Here is a 16982-nt window from a genome sequence, read left to right as displayed (position 1 = left end):
GTCCACTGAAAATTCCATCCGCTCCGCAAATATCAACTCTCACCGTCTCACGTGCGTAGAAAACACTAGTACAGTACATTCTAGTGAAGTGAGAGGTTCGACGCGAAAGCTCTGCTCTCACCGTATTGCTTTCGTCCTGCTATCTTGCTCGTAGGAAATACTGTCCCGTACTAGAGTCAGTCCCCGTGATTGCTGCAGGACTGACTTGTGAGGTTTTTTGATTGATGATGACGGGTAATTTACCTGGACCATATACGCCGGGTGGTATTCGGTCCCTTTTACCCTGCTGTAAGGATTGTGATATGCGTAGCGTAGAGACACTTCCTTTTTTATTTTGAGATGGATTTTCTCGAGTACTCGTGAGAAGACTAGACAGACCATGTAAGTGATGTACGTAGTCAGTCCACGGTTGATATATGTTAGCATCAAGTTTACCAGTAGGTGAGGTTATAGTTAACCAGAACGTTTAGCTTAGGATGACAGGGATATCTTTACTCCGGTCCTATTGATGAAGTGAGAAGATATCAGATCGAAACACATGGCCCGTCAGCAATAAGCGTGGACCAGCAAGTCAACAACGCAGGTTATTGGCGAGTCTTGTATTTTTTTGGCCCCAGCGACGACCGTAACATCTGATGGGACTGCTACCCCTGGAATTGCATGCTCACTTCCTCCTTGGATTAACAGCACAAACCGCTAGCTCTACTGCTTCTGCAGTCTCAGGATAACATTAGTATATATGGTGGAGACAGTGCACAATGCCACATGCTGCCTCTCATTTTGTTACCCATCGATCCCAACACCAGCCACAGATACACAAACACACGAAGCTTACAGATCACCTATACAACAACGATGTCCTCCGCCGGAGTTCTAGTTGGCATGTGTGTTGTGCTCGCCTGCTTGGCCGCTGTTCCGCGAGCGCTGGCCACGGCCGTCCATGGAGACGCTAGCAGCAACGGCATCCTGCATATCCCTTCCAATGGCTCCTTGATTAGCTGCCCCACCCACTGCGGGGATGTCGAAATCTCCTATCCCTTCGGGATAGGCTCTGGTTGCTTCCGGCAAGGCTTCGAGCTCACCTGCAACCAGACAGCTCGTCCTCCTATGCTCTTCTTGAGAAACAGTACCACTCAGATCACTTCTATAGACGTCGGCAGCAATATGGCTTCTGCTTCTGCTGTTGGTTTTAACGTCACCATGGGGCAAGGTGTGGACACGTACAACATGTCCTGGGGTACCCCTGATGGTGGCGCTGTTATCAGTGAATATAACGATGGTTTGTATGTCGTTGGATGCGGTCTCGAAGCCTACATGTTCGGTAATAACTCGACTGACCTCATTGGTGCTTGCATGAGCATATGCGCAGATGACGGGACCATGGAGAGGGCAAATAATGTTTTCGGCTCCTGTCTTGATGGGATTGGCTGCTGCTTCATCGTGTTGACGAGGGACCTGCCAGCCTTTATGATTAATCTTGTCCGCCGCAACGGTACAAGAGCACAACTAAATGATGTCAAGGTTTTACTACCACAGTATTATTATAGCAATGTTCATGATACAAGAATTCAGATCGCCATCACGGACCAACCAAATTGTGAACGTGCCCGAGTGAATAAGGATAGTTATGCTTGTAATAATGAAAGCAACTGCCAAGATCTACAATATGGACGAGGCTACAGTTGCTCATGCCCCAATTATTACGGGAAAGGCAACCCCTACATCGTAAATGGCTGCATCCAAGGTCTATACCTCGTTGCTTCTTGTTGTTTTCACGATATTTTAAATAATTCAGCATATATAGTTCTAGATTTACTCCCTCCGTTCCAAATTATAAGTCATTCTAATTTTCTTGGAGAGGCAAATCATTTTATGTTTGACCAAAATTATATAGAAAAGATCACAAAGTTTATGGCACCGAATAGATATACTATAAAAATATATTTAATGAAGAAACTAATGGTACCTATTTGGTATCATGAATGTTAGTACTTTATTGTATAAATTTGGTCAAACTTCAAACGCTTTAACTTTCTAAAAAAAAGTTGGAATAACAACTTGGAACGGAGGGAGTACCTCGTTTGGTTGTCGTTGCCACACCAAATGTGCGGCTGCTATAAAAAAAATAAGGTTATTGTTACACATTTTCTAGTTGCTAGCAACATCTTTTCTAGCCACGTACAAGTATGGCATGGGATTTTTGCCGCCGCAGTTTGGCTTGTCATGCAATTTATGGCTAGCTACAGCTTGAAAATATTTATTGTCTCACAGAGCTTGTGAAACCAGAAGAATCTTTTTCTTCTAAGGTAGCCTTATTAATTTCTTTAGATTTAGTCTTACTTCCTCACCTTATTTATTTGTCATGAAGCAGCTTACGATTCAACGCCCAAAGAGAACTGTACAAGATCATGTGGGAACATTAGTATTCCGTTCCCATTTGGGATTGAAGAAGGTTGTTATGCAAATGATAACTTTCGACTCAACTGCACAAGTGATGGCACCGTTCTTGACCGGCGGTACGCACAATATCGTGTGACTCTTATATCACTTGATGATGGGATTCTGAATGTTAGCAACATGCTGAATGACACAAGCTCCAATAACATGGAAAGGATAGTCAATTCCAACTATGATGGTACTGACGATTTTCGGTACCCTTATTATGAGTCGGTTGTGGATGGTATTTATGATTTCTCACAGGAAGATGAAATAGTAATAAAGTGGGTTATTGCAAACTTGACTTGCCAACAAGCTAAGCAAAGTAATCCTAAGTACTATGCGTGTATCAGTGACAACAGTAACTGCCAAGATGTCACGCGAGGGAAAACATTTTATGGGTATATCTGCAAGTGTAATGATGGCTTCCATGGAAATCCATACCTGCGAAACAATTGTACAGGTATATTTCTCTCCTAAACTATATTTGAACAGCATCTCATTTTTCAAAATATTATAATGAACCGCAAGTCCGCAACAGTACACACATGTTATTCACAGTAATTTAGAATCCTGATGCGTCCACTTGCACCACCAGCACCTCCACGACCACGCGTCACATTACCTTCTGAGATGTTGAAGATAAATGCATGCTTTTAGTTGCACGGCTAGCATATGACGCAACTATCCATATTGCATATACCATATATAGACATTGATGAGTGCTCTATTCTAATATATGCAATGGAATATGCCACAATTATGATGGAGGCTTCAATTGTACAGCCTGCTCCCATGGAAAGGTGTATGATCCCACAAAACAGAAATGTGTCATGTCAACTAAGGAGCATAATATAATTCTTGGTAAGTCATCGATCTTTTATCCATCATTGGAATTTGAGGTCACAAAATGTTCATTTCCACATTTAATGGTTGTAGGTATTGCAATTGGGGTTGCTTGTGGCCTTGGCTCCATAACTGTTGCATTAGGTGCAATCGTACTCACCCGGGAGTGGAAGAAAGGCATCCAAAGGAGAATTCGAAGAGCATACTTCAAGAAAAATCAAGGTTTACTCTTGGAGCAGCTGATCTCAAATGAAAGCACTACAAACAAAACAAAGATATTCTCCTTGGAGGAAATAGAGGAGGCGACCAACAACTTTGATGCTACTCGTGTTCTTGGTTGTGGAGGACATGGCACAGTATATAAAGGAATTCTATCGGACCAGCGTGTTGTGGCTATAAAAAAATCTAAAGTAGTGGAGCAAATGGAGATAGACCAGTTTATCAATGAGGTTGCTATTTTGTCTCAAATCATACACCGCAATGTGGTGAAACTTTTTGGTTGTTGCCTAGAGGACGAGGTGCCATTGCTAGTCTATGAATTCATATCAAATGGCACACTATATGACCTTCTTCACACAGATATTACAACAAAATGCTTGTTATCATGGATTGATCGTATAAGGATCGCAATGGAAGCAGCAGGGGCACTTGCTTATCTACACTCAGCTGCTGCAATACCAATTTTTCATAGAGACGTCAAGTCTTCCAATATACTCTTGGATGAAAATTTCACCGCAAAGGTTTCGGACTTTGGTGCTTCAAGATCTCTTTCACTTGAAGAAACTCGTGTGGTGACAATTGTACAAGGAACATTCGGTTACTTGGATCCAGAGTATTATCATACCGGTGAACTAACTGAGAAGAGTGATGTATATAGTTTCGGAGTGATACTTGTGGAACTTTTGACAAGGAAAAAACCAATTTTTATCAACTCTTTAGGCGCGAAACAAAGCTTGTCTCATTACTTCGTTGAAGGGCTTCGTGAAGGGGCTGTTATGGAAATAATAGATTCATGTATTGTGGAAGAGGCAGACCAAGAAGAGATTAATGATATTGCCTCACTTACAGAAGCATGCTTAAGGGACAACGGAGGACAGAGACCAACTATGAAAGAAGTAGAGATGAGGTTGCAGTTCCTGATAGCTAAAGCGCAGAGAAAAATACAGAATTTGGCTAAAAATGATGAAGAGATTGAGCCTCTGTTATGCCCCAATGCTAGGAATCTGCATGCATATACCAATCCTGGCAGTGCTGCTCACTTGGCATCCCAAGGGGTCTCAGGGTACAGCCTGGAGCACGAATTTTCTTCTTCAATCTACTTGCCACGCTAATTATATGTACGAATAACAGCGTTCAAGGGCTCCTAGGATGCATGCATGTTACCTTCATATTTCAATGAACTATGCAGCATTTCCTTTTTATTTAAGGAACACTTATTACCCTTTTAGATGAGAAAGTATGTCATATAGTTGCACCAAATATGTACCTGTACAATATATTGTATTTCCTTTGGAATGAATGTGTGTACTAGGCACAACCTGCCAAACGGTCACCTGGTTAATGGATAGTGTATGTTATAGCTTGATTGTTTGAATCAAGTAAAAAAATTATGGGTTGATTGCGCATGACGAGCTGCTCCCGCTGAATATTTCCTCTTCTAAGTTGAATATATCAGGCATGATGCACATAAATACTGGCAGATTCAATAATTGTTAGGTTCGACCAAATACAATACATTTGCAAATTTGCAACAAATAAAAAATACAAACTTTCACAATAGTAACATGCACCCATAGTTCTTATGTGTTCCTATATGCTTGACATCAGAAACTCAAACCTCAACAATCACATTCAGAGGAATGATTATCGTATATTGCCTATAATTGTTGTACAGACCAGAGATGTGGTCACGTGGAACAATAGAATTTACAGTCAAACATAGCCAAGTGCAGAAGTCAGATAAGATGTATCATGGTAAGGTAGAAGTCATTTGTCTTAAGGTGTAGAAATCGTGTTCATTCCAGAAACTAAATTAGGTGGTACAATGCTAACAGGTACAGACGGCTAGTTGCTACATCCATGTATTGTTCTCGCAACATCACCTGCTACATCCCTGTATTGTTCTCGCAACATCACCTGCACAAGCATGTTCGTTCATATTTTGAGATGCTGCCCAGTTAAATTGATAGAAGTGTTCAAGAAAAATGGCAGGTATTGAACCCAGAACTTGCAAACTGCCATTCCCACAAGGCATTTTTTTCCCTTTTTCATAGAAAGTTGGGGAGGAGGCCTCTTCCTTAACTTTATTGAAAAGGAAAACTCCCCTCAAGTATAGCCAAAGTCTGGATAACCCCTAAACTATTTCTTGGTTCAGCTTACCCCTAAACTATGTTATTCGGTTCAATTTACCCCTAACATGATTGATCTTTTTTGTTTCTCCATGCACAAGTGTAGTTTTAAGTTGAAATTTTGTAGGATGGTAGTAGACATCATAACACATGTTAGAAAATTATATCATTAATTTTCTATCATTATTTTGATAGGGTAGGATATTAATTAATAAAATTATACCAAAAATACATTGTGATGTCCACTACCACCCCACAAAATTTTAAAAATTCAACTTGTGTATAGAGAAACAAAAAAAGACAAATAATATTAGGGGCTAAATTGAACCAAATAACATAGTTTTATGGGGTAAACTGAACCAAGAAATAGTTTAGGGGGTTGTCTGGACTTTGGCTATACTTGAGGGGAGTAATTCAGACTTTTTCCTATTGAAAATCATTCAGGGAGATCATTTTGAAAATCGTGATTATGAGCAATGCAAGGCTATAAAAAATAGCCTCTCGATCTTACCTCACAAATAATATGAATAAATCTTCATCAGTTATAGCTCCAAGCTCCATTCTTCTCTCCAAAGCAGTCAGACCTCCACCATCTTTAATAGTTGTTCTTGCACCCCTGCAGAAAGAATTGTAATAGTTTTCTTATAGAAAAATGACTCTCATCTATAAGTATTTTTGTTCCATATTCTGTAGAGGAAAATGACTATTGCAATTGAAGTAAGGACATCATAGTAATAACAAGGGAAAATAAAATAAAAGGAGTGTCTCCTTTGTACTGTGTGTCAACCAAAGGGTACCACACTGCTGACATGAATCTTATCATATCAATGATTCTGGTACGGGCACCGATCAGTCATAGCCAAGAAAGCAAGTGGCTTCAGTACTGTGCATGTATGGGAAAGGTGAAATCAGAGGTTCTGGACATGGGATGACCCATTTGTACAGTTATCAGAGGTTCTGGAAATGGGATGACCCATTTGTATGAATCCAAAGTTCAATTTACTTTTGGGAATTCTTCCTGTATAATTTGTATTTAAAACGAAGTAGTTTTCACCAAAGTGTTTTTTTCACTGCACACATAATGTTAAAACACAAACGAAATATCATACAACCCTAAATGTCACTGCCCAGTTAATGCTGAACACAAGGAAATTGAAACAGTTAAAATTCAAGGGGAAGAGAATATGGGACTCAGGAATAATATGGTTTGAGGGCATAAATCTCAAGGCACTGATGATATTGCGATAAAACGTTGAACAATATTAACATGAATTCGAGCCTACCTCTTCAGCAGCTGCTTGGTGAGATCATCATTTTTCTTTTGGACACAATGATGCAATGGTGAACGTCCATGGAAGTCCTGCATATTAATATCCGCACCAAAAAGTAGAAGCAGCTCCACCATTACTGGATGACCATATTGGCACGCGAAGTGCAGTAAGGAACAACCTTGTAAACAACCTTCTGGTTTCCCGGAGTCCCTAATTATCTCACAAGAAACCGGATCAAGTAAACTCTTGTCTGTCACTGGCTGAACATGATGGACATCTTTGCTCAAAGCATCATATGTCATGTTAGCACTCACTTCAGCTATTGCAAGAATTCGATATGCTCCTCTCACGTCATTTGTCCTTATAGCTTCCAAAATATCAATGGTAACCTGATCGGTGTCTCTGGCAAAAAGAAGTTTGTCCACGTACTGCATGGATCATTTATGAGAATGAATGACAGGATAATACTCAAATAACAACACTATACCATGCTGCTTGTGTTTTTTGTTATGAATAGCACTTGCATTCATCTGAGTAGGCCCAAATATATTCAAGTACAGGTCCGGTGAATATGCACAGCGACTATAAAATGGGGAAATGCAAACTGACGAATACTCTAAAATTTGCAATATCCTTCCACGTTCTTGGAAAGTGTTCTGTCACAATGTTAGTTCAGCAAGGAAATTAAGAGTGAAGTTGCTGCAATATTACTACTATATACTCCTTTCATGTTGTAAAAGAGGTTAATGTGTACTACTTAAAGAGGGTATGTGTGGTCATTTCTTGTTAACTCATTTTCCTAGATCAAATACTTCCTTGGTCTGTGCTAATGAGGCCATAGAGAAATATATGATACAGGGAGGTAATAATTCATACACGAAGCTAAATACTATGTGCCCTAGGACCTAACAAACCTAAGTATTATCTTTTATTATTCTAAAAATAGAAGAATATAATGGTCTCAACATTACTATGTGAGCATGGTTTCAGCTTGAAAGGCTTGACATACTCATACTTTGGTCATTGTGGCTTGCTATTTGATGAGTTAAGTTGCTGACCAAACATAAGTCTCAAACCCAATGATGATTTGTCGCACAAGTGGGTTATCTGTTCAACAATACACCTATAATTGGTTAGGAATGATATATTTGGCTTAGTGTGGTATCAAAAGCCCGTAAGTCTGAAGATGTCCTCCAATTACAAGGTGTAACAAAGGTTGCATCGTAAGGGAATCTCCATTGTCCATCTAAATTTTGCTAACTACCCAAATATGTATATGTGCATACACAGACAATAAATCATAGAACTTGAAGGTGCCCCTCCAATATGAAATTGTGTAATATTAATTCCCAAATATATTAGTTGTGGAGAAATCAATAGGTTGATCAAACATAAAAGGAAGCACCAAGGAGCTTACCTTTGTTTGTATATACCTCTCCTTTATTGAAAAAGCATCACTAGGTTTAGGCTTTTCAATGAAAAGAATAGCTCCATTTGATTCGTCCATTCTGCATGAACATAAAACAATATAACAAAATGCCAAGAAGGAAATTACACAAAAGGAAAAACAGTGGCATTTGTTCACCATGCACGCACTTCAGATCGTATTGGCTGCAATGCTCATAGTGGGCAGAAATATGGTCAGCAGCAGCATGAGATTCAAATAATTGTTTAATAACTCCTTTGTGGATTATTATAATCAGAAGATGAGTTGAGTCTTGTATGGCGGATGGAAAGAAAGAAGTAGAACTGCTACATCATGGACATCTACTGGATAATTTATGGACACCTGAACTTGCAGATGCGAAAGCACCATGCTGGATGCTGTTCATCATGTTATTGTGCATTAAACAGATCAATTTTAGTGCACAGTAAAATCTCAATGGTAAATCAAGTCCTAATTCGATCTCCAATGCTAACTCCATTGTAATTGTGATACTATATTCGGCCTAAAATGCTGAGTTCGTCAGAATTGTGGTTAGGCTCCCAATATGTAATGGCTAATGACCTCTCCTTTATTCAAAAGCCTCGGTCATTTTTATGAAATGCCTAAATATTACTTGATAAAAAAAATCAAATTGATTACAACCGAAATGGTTTGTGCTGATTCAGAAGACACATGTAAGAGGACAGGCAGCATCGCACATGCAATCCATGCTAGCACTAACTTGTTGGCTTCTATGTTAGACTATATTAGCCAATGTCCCACAGATTACAAACTAGAAAAAGGAGTAGTGCTGCCTGGAAGGAAAATGCTTAAAACATCAAGGTAAAAAATAGTTATAGTTAAGCAAATATGCAGATCTGATTGTATGCTTTAACATACCCTTGATCTTCTTTTGGAAGTAGGGCTTCCCAAATGGAATTAGCATAATCATTTCCAAGTGCATGGAATAAATCCATAATTACTGGCTCCCAGACTTTCACATCTAATCTTAAGGATCGAACCTACATCAAGTAAGAACATTAGCTGTGGTACTGACATATAGAAAAAGCTAGTGGTTTTTTTTTTCTAATCTCAGACTTCTAAGATTTTTAAAATCTTAGAAACTACAACATATCATATGATGAATAACAAATATTACTATTCAGAGCACACACATGCATTAAAAGATAAAAATGAAGAGTGCATCCATTAAAAACCAATAAATCAAAGTGTTGCCTTTCATACCAAGTCTTCAAAACTTATGCTCAGTTCACTACCACATAAAATATTTAAATTTACCACACGGAAATTAGTGTATATGCAATTCAAAAGAATTTTTTTTCTAAATATAACTAGAGCATGTGATGGATAAAGTTTTGTATTGGAGATCTCGATGTCGGAAATGACAAGTATGAGAACAAAAGTAGTATTGTATTATAATAAATTTAGTGTATCTATCATCACTTATAGTTAATAAATCCAACAATCTGAAGCTTTTTCTACAGAAGACAGGGTCAGCTGACATTATCACGGATTAGCATATCTCATGTTATAAGAAAGCCAGACATTGCACCTTTGAAATGTGCACACCAAGATTCCTGTGAGCCCCAGAGCACTCAATGCAAATCAGAATACCCAAGTTTAGAGATGCCCAATCAGGATCTGGAGAACGGCACTCTGCACAGCTGTCATTTCCAGGAATATTCCTCAGAAGGTTGAATATATCATCATGTCCCTCTGAACTCTTGTTATCTTCAATAGATAAAGAATCAACAGAACTCGTGGATCTGTTACTTTCTGTTGCTGGATTACCATATGACAGCTGAAATGAAATGAACTCAGAATAACAAAATTAGTACCATAGCTTGAATTATCAATAGATTGAACATATACATGTACATGTAAAACGCAGTAAAATGGAGTCAAACTAGGCAGACCAAGCATAATTTCTTTATTATTACATGATTATCCAGAGTTGGTCATGGAATTTAATAAATCTATCCTTTGTTTCAACCAAAAAGTAAACCGAGACTAGTTATATGATGCATCAAAAGAGTGACTGCACCAAACCTGCTGTGGGAATGGTGAGTTTAGTAGTGATGCAATAACTCCAGTAATTTTCTGGATCCAGTCCTTTTGATCAGCCACTGATTCCGCCTGCCATAAATAAAGTGAAAATCATTCAAATCTGCCGCATCTGTATATCAAAGAAGTATGAAAAAATATCATAGAAAGTGCTATTCAGTTGTTTTTGAAATACCAAAAACATGCATAGCACGAAGAAAGTTCAAAGTCTGAGGACTAACAGTGCAGTTACCTGTAACATGAATGTCTTAATGGGTGAGATTATTCTGAAGCAAAATCTTAAATCATTTTCATCCGCATCAATCTTAATTGTTGAAGTTCTGAGATCAATTGTATGACATGATATTGAATCTTCACCCTGAGATGAAGCTCTTTGGTTCAAGAATCTGAATCGACCAAAAACACCGGCTCCTTCACCAGCTGTTTGCTGTGATGCCACTCCTTGCTTCCAAGAGAATATAAGAAACAGGTACATGCAAAGTACAGAATACATAACATAAGCAAATTGGCATCTTAGGATAAATTATATAATACACATAACACATAGATCCTCATATGCTGCATTTAAGATAATCCATCACACCCCTTGAATATAATCCACTGCACAGAAATTTTCCAGTGCAAATTATGTACTGCCCTTAAATAAAACACTCCACTGTTGGAAGAAAGATACCTAGGTCAGACATACCCACTAAAGGACACATCACCACATGAATAAAATTACAAATACATACTTCGTTATAGTTTAAAGGAAATTGTCGTGAATAGCAAAATAAAAATGGGCCAGAAGCTACTAGAAATAGGATATTGTGAATATAGATAGATTTTAACCCAATATAATCAAATGAGTAGGCCAAATATAAAATAGTGCCTAATACAAGTTTTACTAGTCCTGCAAACAAAGAATAAGGAGTTCCTGAAAGTGAATGCCAAGTTCCAAATATGTTCTCAAGCTGCATCAATGGCCAATTTAGATTGCATACCGACTTTCCCTTATTCCCATAGTAGTACAGAGTCCCATGGCTGTCAAGGACAAAAAATCTCCTCTTCCATTCTCCTCGGGTATTTTGAGGGCGCTTAAATAGGTAACCTTGTTTAATAACTTGAACCTGGCAAAGAAATAAACTAGTAAGGGGAAGCAATGAAAGTTCACAAAACGATTAAGAATTGCCAAACAACAAAAAATTCAGCCCAGTACAATTACACAAGGGAAATATGTATGAATAATACTAGATATGAACCAAAAGGGTGGTAATCATGGATGCCATTTGCTGGATTCCCATTACAGGAAGGCTCATGCATAATCAATTTAGTCGAGTGTTAGAAAAGATCCTCAATGACACATAATGCTATCTATCAGTAATCAGTCTCTTCAAATCATCACATGAAGCAGCATCCATAAGCTTTAAGATATTTTAGCCTGGCATTTATGAATATTTACTTCACAATGGATAATCAATTACCTCGCCATTGGCAGTTGAGTGCATCAAGGCCTCAATCGTTTTGTAGGACTGAAGACCAACAACATGGATACCATCACCGCTAGTAGACGTGTCTACGTTACTAGCCATTCTCACATTTGCTATTTCCTCTTGAGTTCTGAACTCCTGAATTCTCTTTGCAAGCTTATCTTGCTCACTTACAGCCATTTCTTTTGATTGTTGAGCATATGTTAGAACCTGCATCAAGATTTCAAGCTTACCAAAGTAATTGCTAACTCTTGGTCAGCTGGTTCACGTTTGAGCCAACTGAATGTTTCTTTTAGTTAAAGACCACTATGTCATATGAGATATTATTAAACCTGGTGAATGAATGGTTCCATTTGACCCAGTAGCTCATATCCCTATACATCATAAAGAACAAAATCAAGGACCAAACAGAAAACCATAAATTACTTGGCACATAGAAAGGAACCATGCCTGCTTAAAATATCTCAAATGGGCATCCATCACTGCACTTATTGATTCCAAGAACTCATACTTCTTTTTTGCTTCAATGTTTGCGAGGGCATGTACCTGAATTCCTTGCAACAAAGGAGAATCATTGGTATGGCTGGACAATATATTTGCAGATGGAAAATGTTGATATACATACTAAGTTAAAGCGACATCTTTCGAAAGTTGACTTGGCATTTTGCAGATCCTGTAAAGTTGGGATTAGGGAGATGGTATCAAAGCAAAATATACATTCATCTACCCCACAAAAAAAATTATGGTCACAGCTTACCTCCTCAAGTTCTGTCACGACTTCTGCTCTAGTCCCTTTTCGCACTGACACAAACTTTTCACGTGCCTAAAAATCAAGATAGCACCAGAATCTTAATAAGACACAGGCGTATTACATTAAAATGTAAGAGATATCAAGAAACAGAGTCACACTGTCCAGTCATTTATCATCTAAAATGCTACATGAAGATAAAATACAGAAGGCAGTCAGATATCAACAAACAACATAGCTCAAATCAAAGCATCACCTGATCATAAGCCACTGCAGCCCTGTCCAAACGTCGCCGACAATCCTATATATGGAAAGATGTTTACAAAAAAGTAAAAAAAAACTTTTTGTATAAAAAAAGACTATATATCAAATAATCAATGTGTTAAAAATCTACTCCACTTAAAAGCATTCCTATTTTCCAAAGATGGAATAGATTTTAAAGTAGACAGATTTTTAGGAATGACTACAGTTTCGGTTAATTGCCAGAAGAGGGTTGAAGTCTGGCCTCGCAAGCATAAACTTATCTAGCCATCGAAAATGATCAGCCATGACATACGTACATTCACACAAGCTCATAATATATGTTGCTTACTCGAGATACAGACTATTAGCTACACAATAGTATGTTTCTATTTTATTTCTTTTGGGTGGGTGTCCGTGTGCACATACAGGCACGCCTGACTTGTAAGGGGTGAGAGCGAAGAGGAGAGGAGGGAGCTTACCTTCACACCATTTAAATCCATGTTAATGAACTGTGACAGACGATCACTAAGCATATGCTCGACCTGTTTGGAGGGAAAATCTGATTATAATTAGAATGCAAAAAAAATAATCATCTGTACTGTTTATAGCAGTGACATATCAGCACCCCCTGAGCCAAAGAAATTTACCAAATCTAGAGAGATCAGATTAGTACATCAGTTTATTGCAAGAACATTTCATCACAGATTTTCCTACTTCAACACATGATTAAATTATTATTCTACTTCAACACACGATTTTCCTAGTAGATAATGCAGCCATTTCATAATGCAAGGAACCCTTTTCACACTTTCTCCCGATCCGTGTTATTTATAGCAACATAGAAATATATATAACCCCCCACCCACACACAAAAAAAAAAACAAATTGAGGAAATTGCATGGCTTACACTTGCCTTTTTGTGATTTTGCAAATTCCAACTCTTAGTTTAAAATTTAACAGTTATCACCTATACTTTCAGTTTATTGCATTTTGAAATTTACCAAGTAATCCCAGAATCTTAGGTGATAAATGTGTGAAAGTATAGGTGGCAAATTGAGTCTGAAAGTTCCAGACATAATTCAAAAATGTAAGTAAGAAAAAAGGAAAGTACATTGACCGATGATGTGAAAATATTATAAATTGTAAACTGAAAACAATACAGGTCATGCCAAGATTCACAGGGGTAAACCCAGGATGTCGAGTTCAAAATCTACAGCCTTTAATAGTAATGTTTTTTTCCTTACAATTCTTCATTTTATTTGTGTTAATTGTACTACCTATGCAGGAGAAATGTAGGTCAATTTCAATGCTCTATGATAGTAGTCTAGTACCTGAGAACGAAGGAGTTCCTTGTATGTTCCGAGCTCCCTGAAAGCAGTAGTAAACTTGGACATCACGGGCCCTGCAACATAGTAAAGACTATGGTTTTGAGTGAATTTGACTAGAGAAGCATCAATAAATGACTGTAAATTGATTAATTAATGACTGCATGGCTATGTACATATCTATACTAATTTTATATCGTAATGATCTGATGTTTTTATTTGTGGGCATTAAAATTAAGATGCAGTAAATATCCAATGGTACACAAAATAACACCAATATAATGAGAAATTGGAAATGATAAAACTCAATGGTTTGCTAGGTGTAGATAACATGAAAGGACAGAACTAAGCAATAAATACATCAGAGCTTTGCTGAAATAACCTCCAATGGCAACACTAACAGGGTCATCAAGACCAGCACCAAATGCTTCCAGAGAATCAGCGAATGAAAGATCCCCTGCATATGCCTCATCAAGTGACCCCCTGAAACTAAGGTTATTAGTAACATAATAAAAAGAGTAAAATACACGGGCGGCCCCTGAACTTGTCATGGGATGTCATCTAGGTCCCTAAACTCTCAAAATGCATTTTTAGGTCCATAAACTTGTCTCGAGATGCCATCTGGGTCCTTAAACTCTCAAAACACATTTTCAGGTCCCCCAACTTGTCTCAGGGTATCATCCGAGTCCTTAAATTCTCAAAGTGCATTTTAAGATCCCCCAATCAAGCGCTAAGCAACACATGCATGATCACTAGCATAAGGTGGTTGTGAAGGCAACAAGCGAGGAGGAAGCATTGCCATCAGCGACAGGTGACAAGTTTTAATATTTGAAAATGTATTTTGAGAGTTTAGGGACCCGGATGAAACCCGAGGACAAGTTTGGGGATCTAAATATGCACTTTGAGAGTTTAGGGACCCAGATGACACCTTGAGACAAGTTTAGGGACCTGAAAATGCATTTTGAGAGTTTAGGGATCCGGATGACACCACAAGACAAGTTCAGGAACCGCCGGTGTATTTTTACTCTAATAAAAAAGCAAGAGTCCAACCATGTAGGTGCATACAACTTCTTACTAAAACTATTCTCGTTAATCCTACAAACTACCAAAACTACTACAGTTTCAGGGAAGATTATGAAGACTAAAACGTCAAACCTGAAACACCAAAGTAAAACAATAGAAACATTGAATGAATTTCTTGAACTAAAAGGAATTTGTATGAAGGAACCTTATCAGAAACTTGTGCACTAAGACAGTATGCATTTATGGCATTTGCCTCAAGTTATTTTCAGCCACAACACTCAAGTGTTTACAAATATGGAACAGGAGGTAAGAAAGAAATGTACATGAATCTTTTACATCCTTTATGCAGATTTGAGCAACGTTCTTTCAGTTCATCAGTAAGTTGTTCCAAAGAATTGACCTGAAGATGTTGGAAATAAGTCAGGGACACGCATGTAGAGGTTTATTTAAAGTGCATATAGATAGAGATGAATTGATGATTGTGGAGAGAAACTAGCAATCCAAATTATTCAGCAAAATTGTTAAGAGTCAAGACCAATGCCCAGACTTCTTTATATTTTGACTTTTAAGAAATAGACTAACATGGATGTTTCGAAGACGGTCCAATATTCATTATAAAAGCAAGTAATGTATACCTTAACTTACCGAAAGCAAAACCTGATCAATTCAAACAGGATCCACCCGTTCTATTCAAAGAAGAAAATAAACGGCAAACCAACACAACGACCTGGACCAAGCAAAACCTCGCCATTTTTACCAAATCCATGAGCTCAATTCAAACAGGACCCTCCCGTTCTATCCAGACATGTGATGCAACACAACAGCAAAATTTGATCTTCAAAATGGCACAATTGCCACCAGAGCGTCCTAACTCCTAACCCCTTCGAAACAATGTGGAATATCGGAGGATGCTTTACTCATTCAGCGAAATCAACACCTGACAATGCGTCCAAACACGGAATTACAACAATAAACATAACGTGAAAATTCGATCCTGATCAGAAATTTCCAGCCTTCCTAATCCAAACCGATCGACGCACACTGGATCACACTACCTAGTCGAGATCTCCCGCACACAAAATGATCCAAATCCGCCTCAGCTCTGTCGCAGCTACCCAAACTCCGAAAATGACTCGAATCCTTCCATTCCGCATATTCGAATCAATCCAAATCCAACTGACGACATAGAACCGACCGAGATTCGAAGAAACACGAAATAATGCCATGAAGGGACCGGATCAGGGAACCCGCGTACGCGTGGGCAGAGAAGGGAGGCAGGGGGGAGGGGGGCGGCACCTGTTTGCGGAACATTGGGGAGTCCTCAAGCTTGGTGAAGGCCGCCATGTCCGTTCTCGTGTTGCGCGGAGGCGAGGCTGCTGGTGCTCTCTCGAAGCTCGCGGAGATCTGGGCGGGAGGTAGGAGAGAGGAAGAGAGAGAGGAGGCGATCGGGCATAGCTGTCCGGTTTCCTGCACGCTGTGGTGCGGTGGCGGTCTGGTGCGGGCTGTGCAGTGGCGGGTTGGGCTGGGTTTTGAACCCAACCGCAATTCATTTAACTGAGTCGGTGGGCCGCACAGTGGAGAATAAGGTGGGCCGATTTCTGTGGTCACGGGCTCTTGACGGATATGGGTTTCTGGGCTCTTGGATGCCTTCCCGTTACGGCCTCATGATCCAAAATTAGCCTCTTTTCTTGCGAAACGAAAACTAGACAAATTCAACTGTTTGCCTTCCAGCTTTTTAAAAAATTCCATTCTTCAGTTTACC

General features: G+C 38.8%; 2 protein-coding genes across 3 annotated transcripts; one reads left to right on the top strand and one right to left on the bottom strand.

Moving 5' to 3' along the window:
- Positions 1-531: 531 nt before the first annotated feature.
- LOC117863316 (wall-associated receptor kinase 5) lies at positions 532-4864 on the top strand. The gene is made up of 4 exons (XM_034746976.2): positions 532-1744; positions 2372-2899; positions 3223-3300; positions 3376-4864. The coding sequence occupies exons 1-4, from the start codon at positions 766-768 to the stop codon at positions 4611-4613; spliced, it is 2823 nt and encodes a 940-aa protein (XP_034602867.1). The 5' UTR covers positions 532-765; the 3' UTR covers positions 4614-4864.
- Positions 4865-5132: 268 nt separating this feature from the next.
- LOC117863328 (ADP-ribosylation factor GTPase-activating protein AGD2) lies at positions 5133-16721 on the bottom strand. Of its 2 annotated transcripts, none has more exons than XM_034746986.2 (20): positions 16517-16720; positions 15544-15620; positions 14580-14680; positions 14204-14274; positions 13352-13414; positions 12886-12930; positions 12639-12704; positions 12507-12554; positions 12332-12427; positions 12214-12255; positions 11876-12091; positions 11396-11521; positions 10645-10857; positions 10398-10484; positions 9901-10149; positions 9228-9349; positions 8319-8409; positions 6914-7329; positions 6142-6246; positions 5133-5418 (listed from the first exon to the last, which is right to left on the bottom strand). In XM_034746986.2, the coding sequence occupies exons 1-20, from the start codon at positions 16562-16564 to the stop codon at positions 5415-5417; spliced, it is 2286 nt and encodes a 761-aa protein (XP_034602877.1). In that variant the 5' UTR covers positions 16565-16720; the 3' UTR covers positions 5133-5414. The 2 variants fall into 2 exon arrangements, 1 of the variants encoding a protein (XP_034602877.1); XR_011898352.1 differs by lacking the exon at positions 5133-5418 and having other exon boundaries at positions 6914-7111; positions 7216-7329; positions 16517-16721.
- Between the last annotated feature and the right edge of the window lie 261 nt (positions 16722-16982).

This window comes from Setaria viridis, chromosome 1, assembly GCF_005286985.2.
Source record: "Setaria viridis chromosome 1, Setaria_viridis_v4.0, whole genome shotgun sequence".
In the NCBI taxonomy this organism is placed as follows: domain Eukaryota; kingdom Viridiplantae; phylum Streptophyta; class Magnoliopsida; order Poales; family Poaceae; genus Setaria; species Setaria viridis.
The sequence above is the reverse complement of the archived record's forward strand: the minus strand, read 5'-3'. Positions and strand labels throughout refer to the sequence as shown.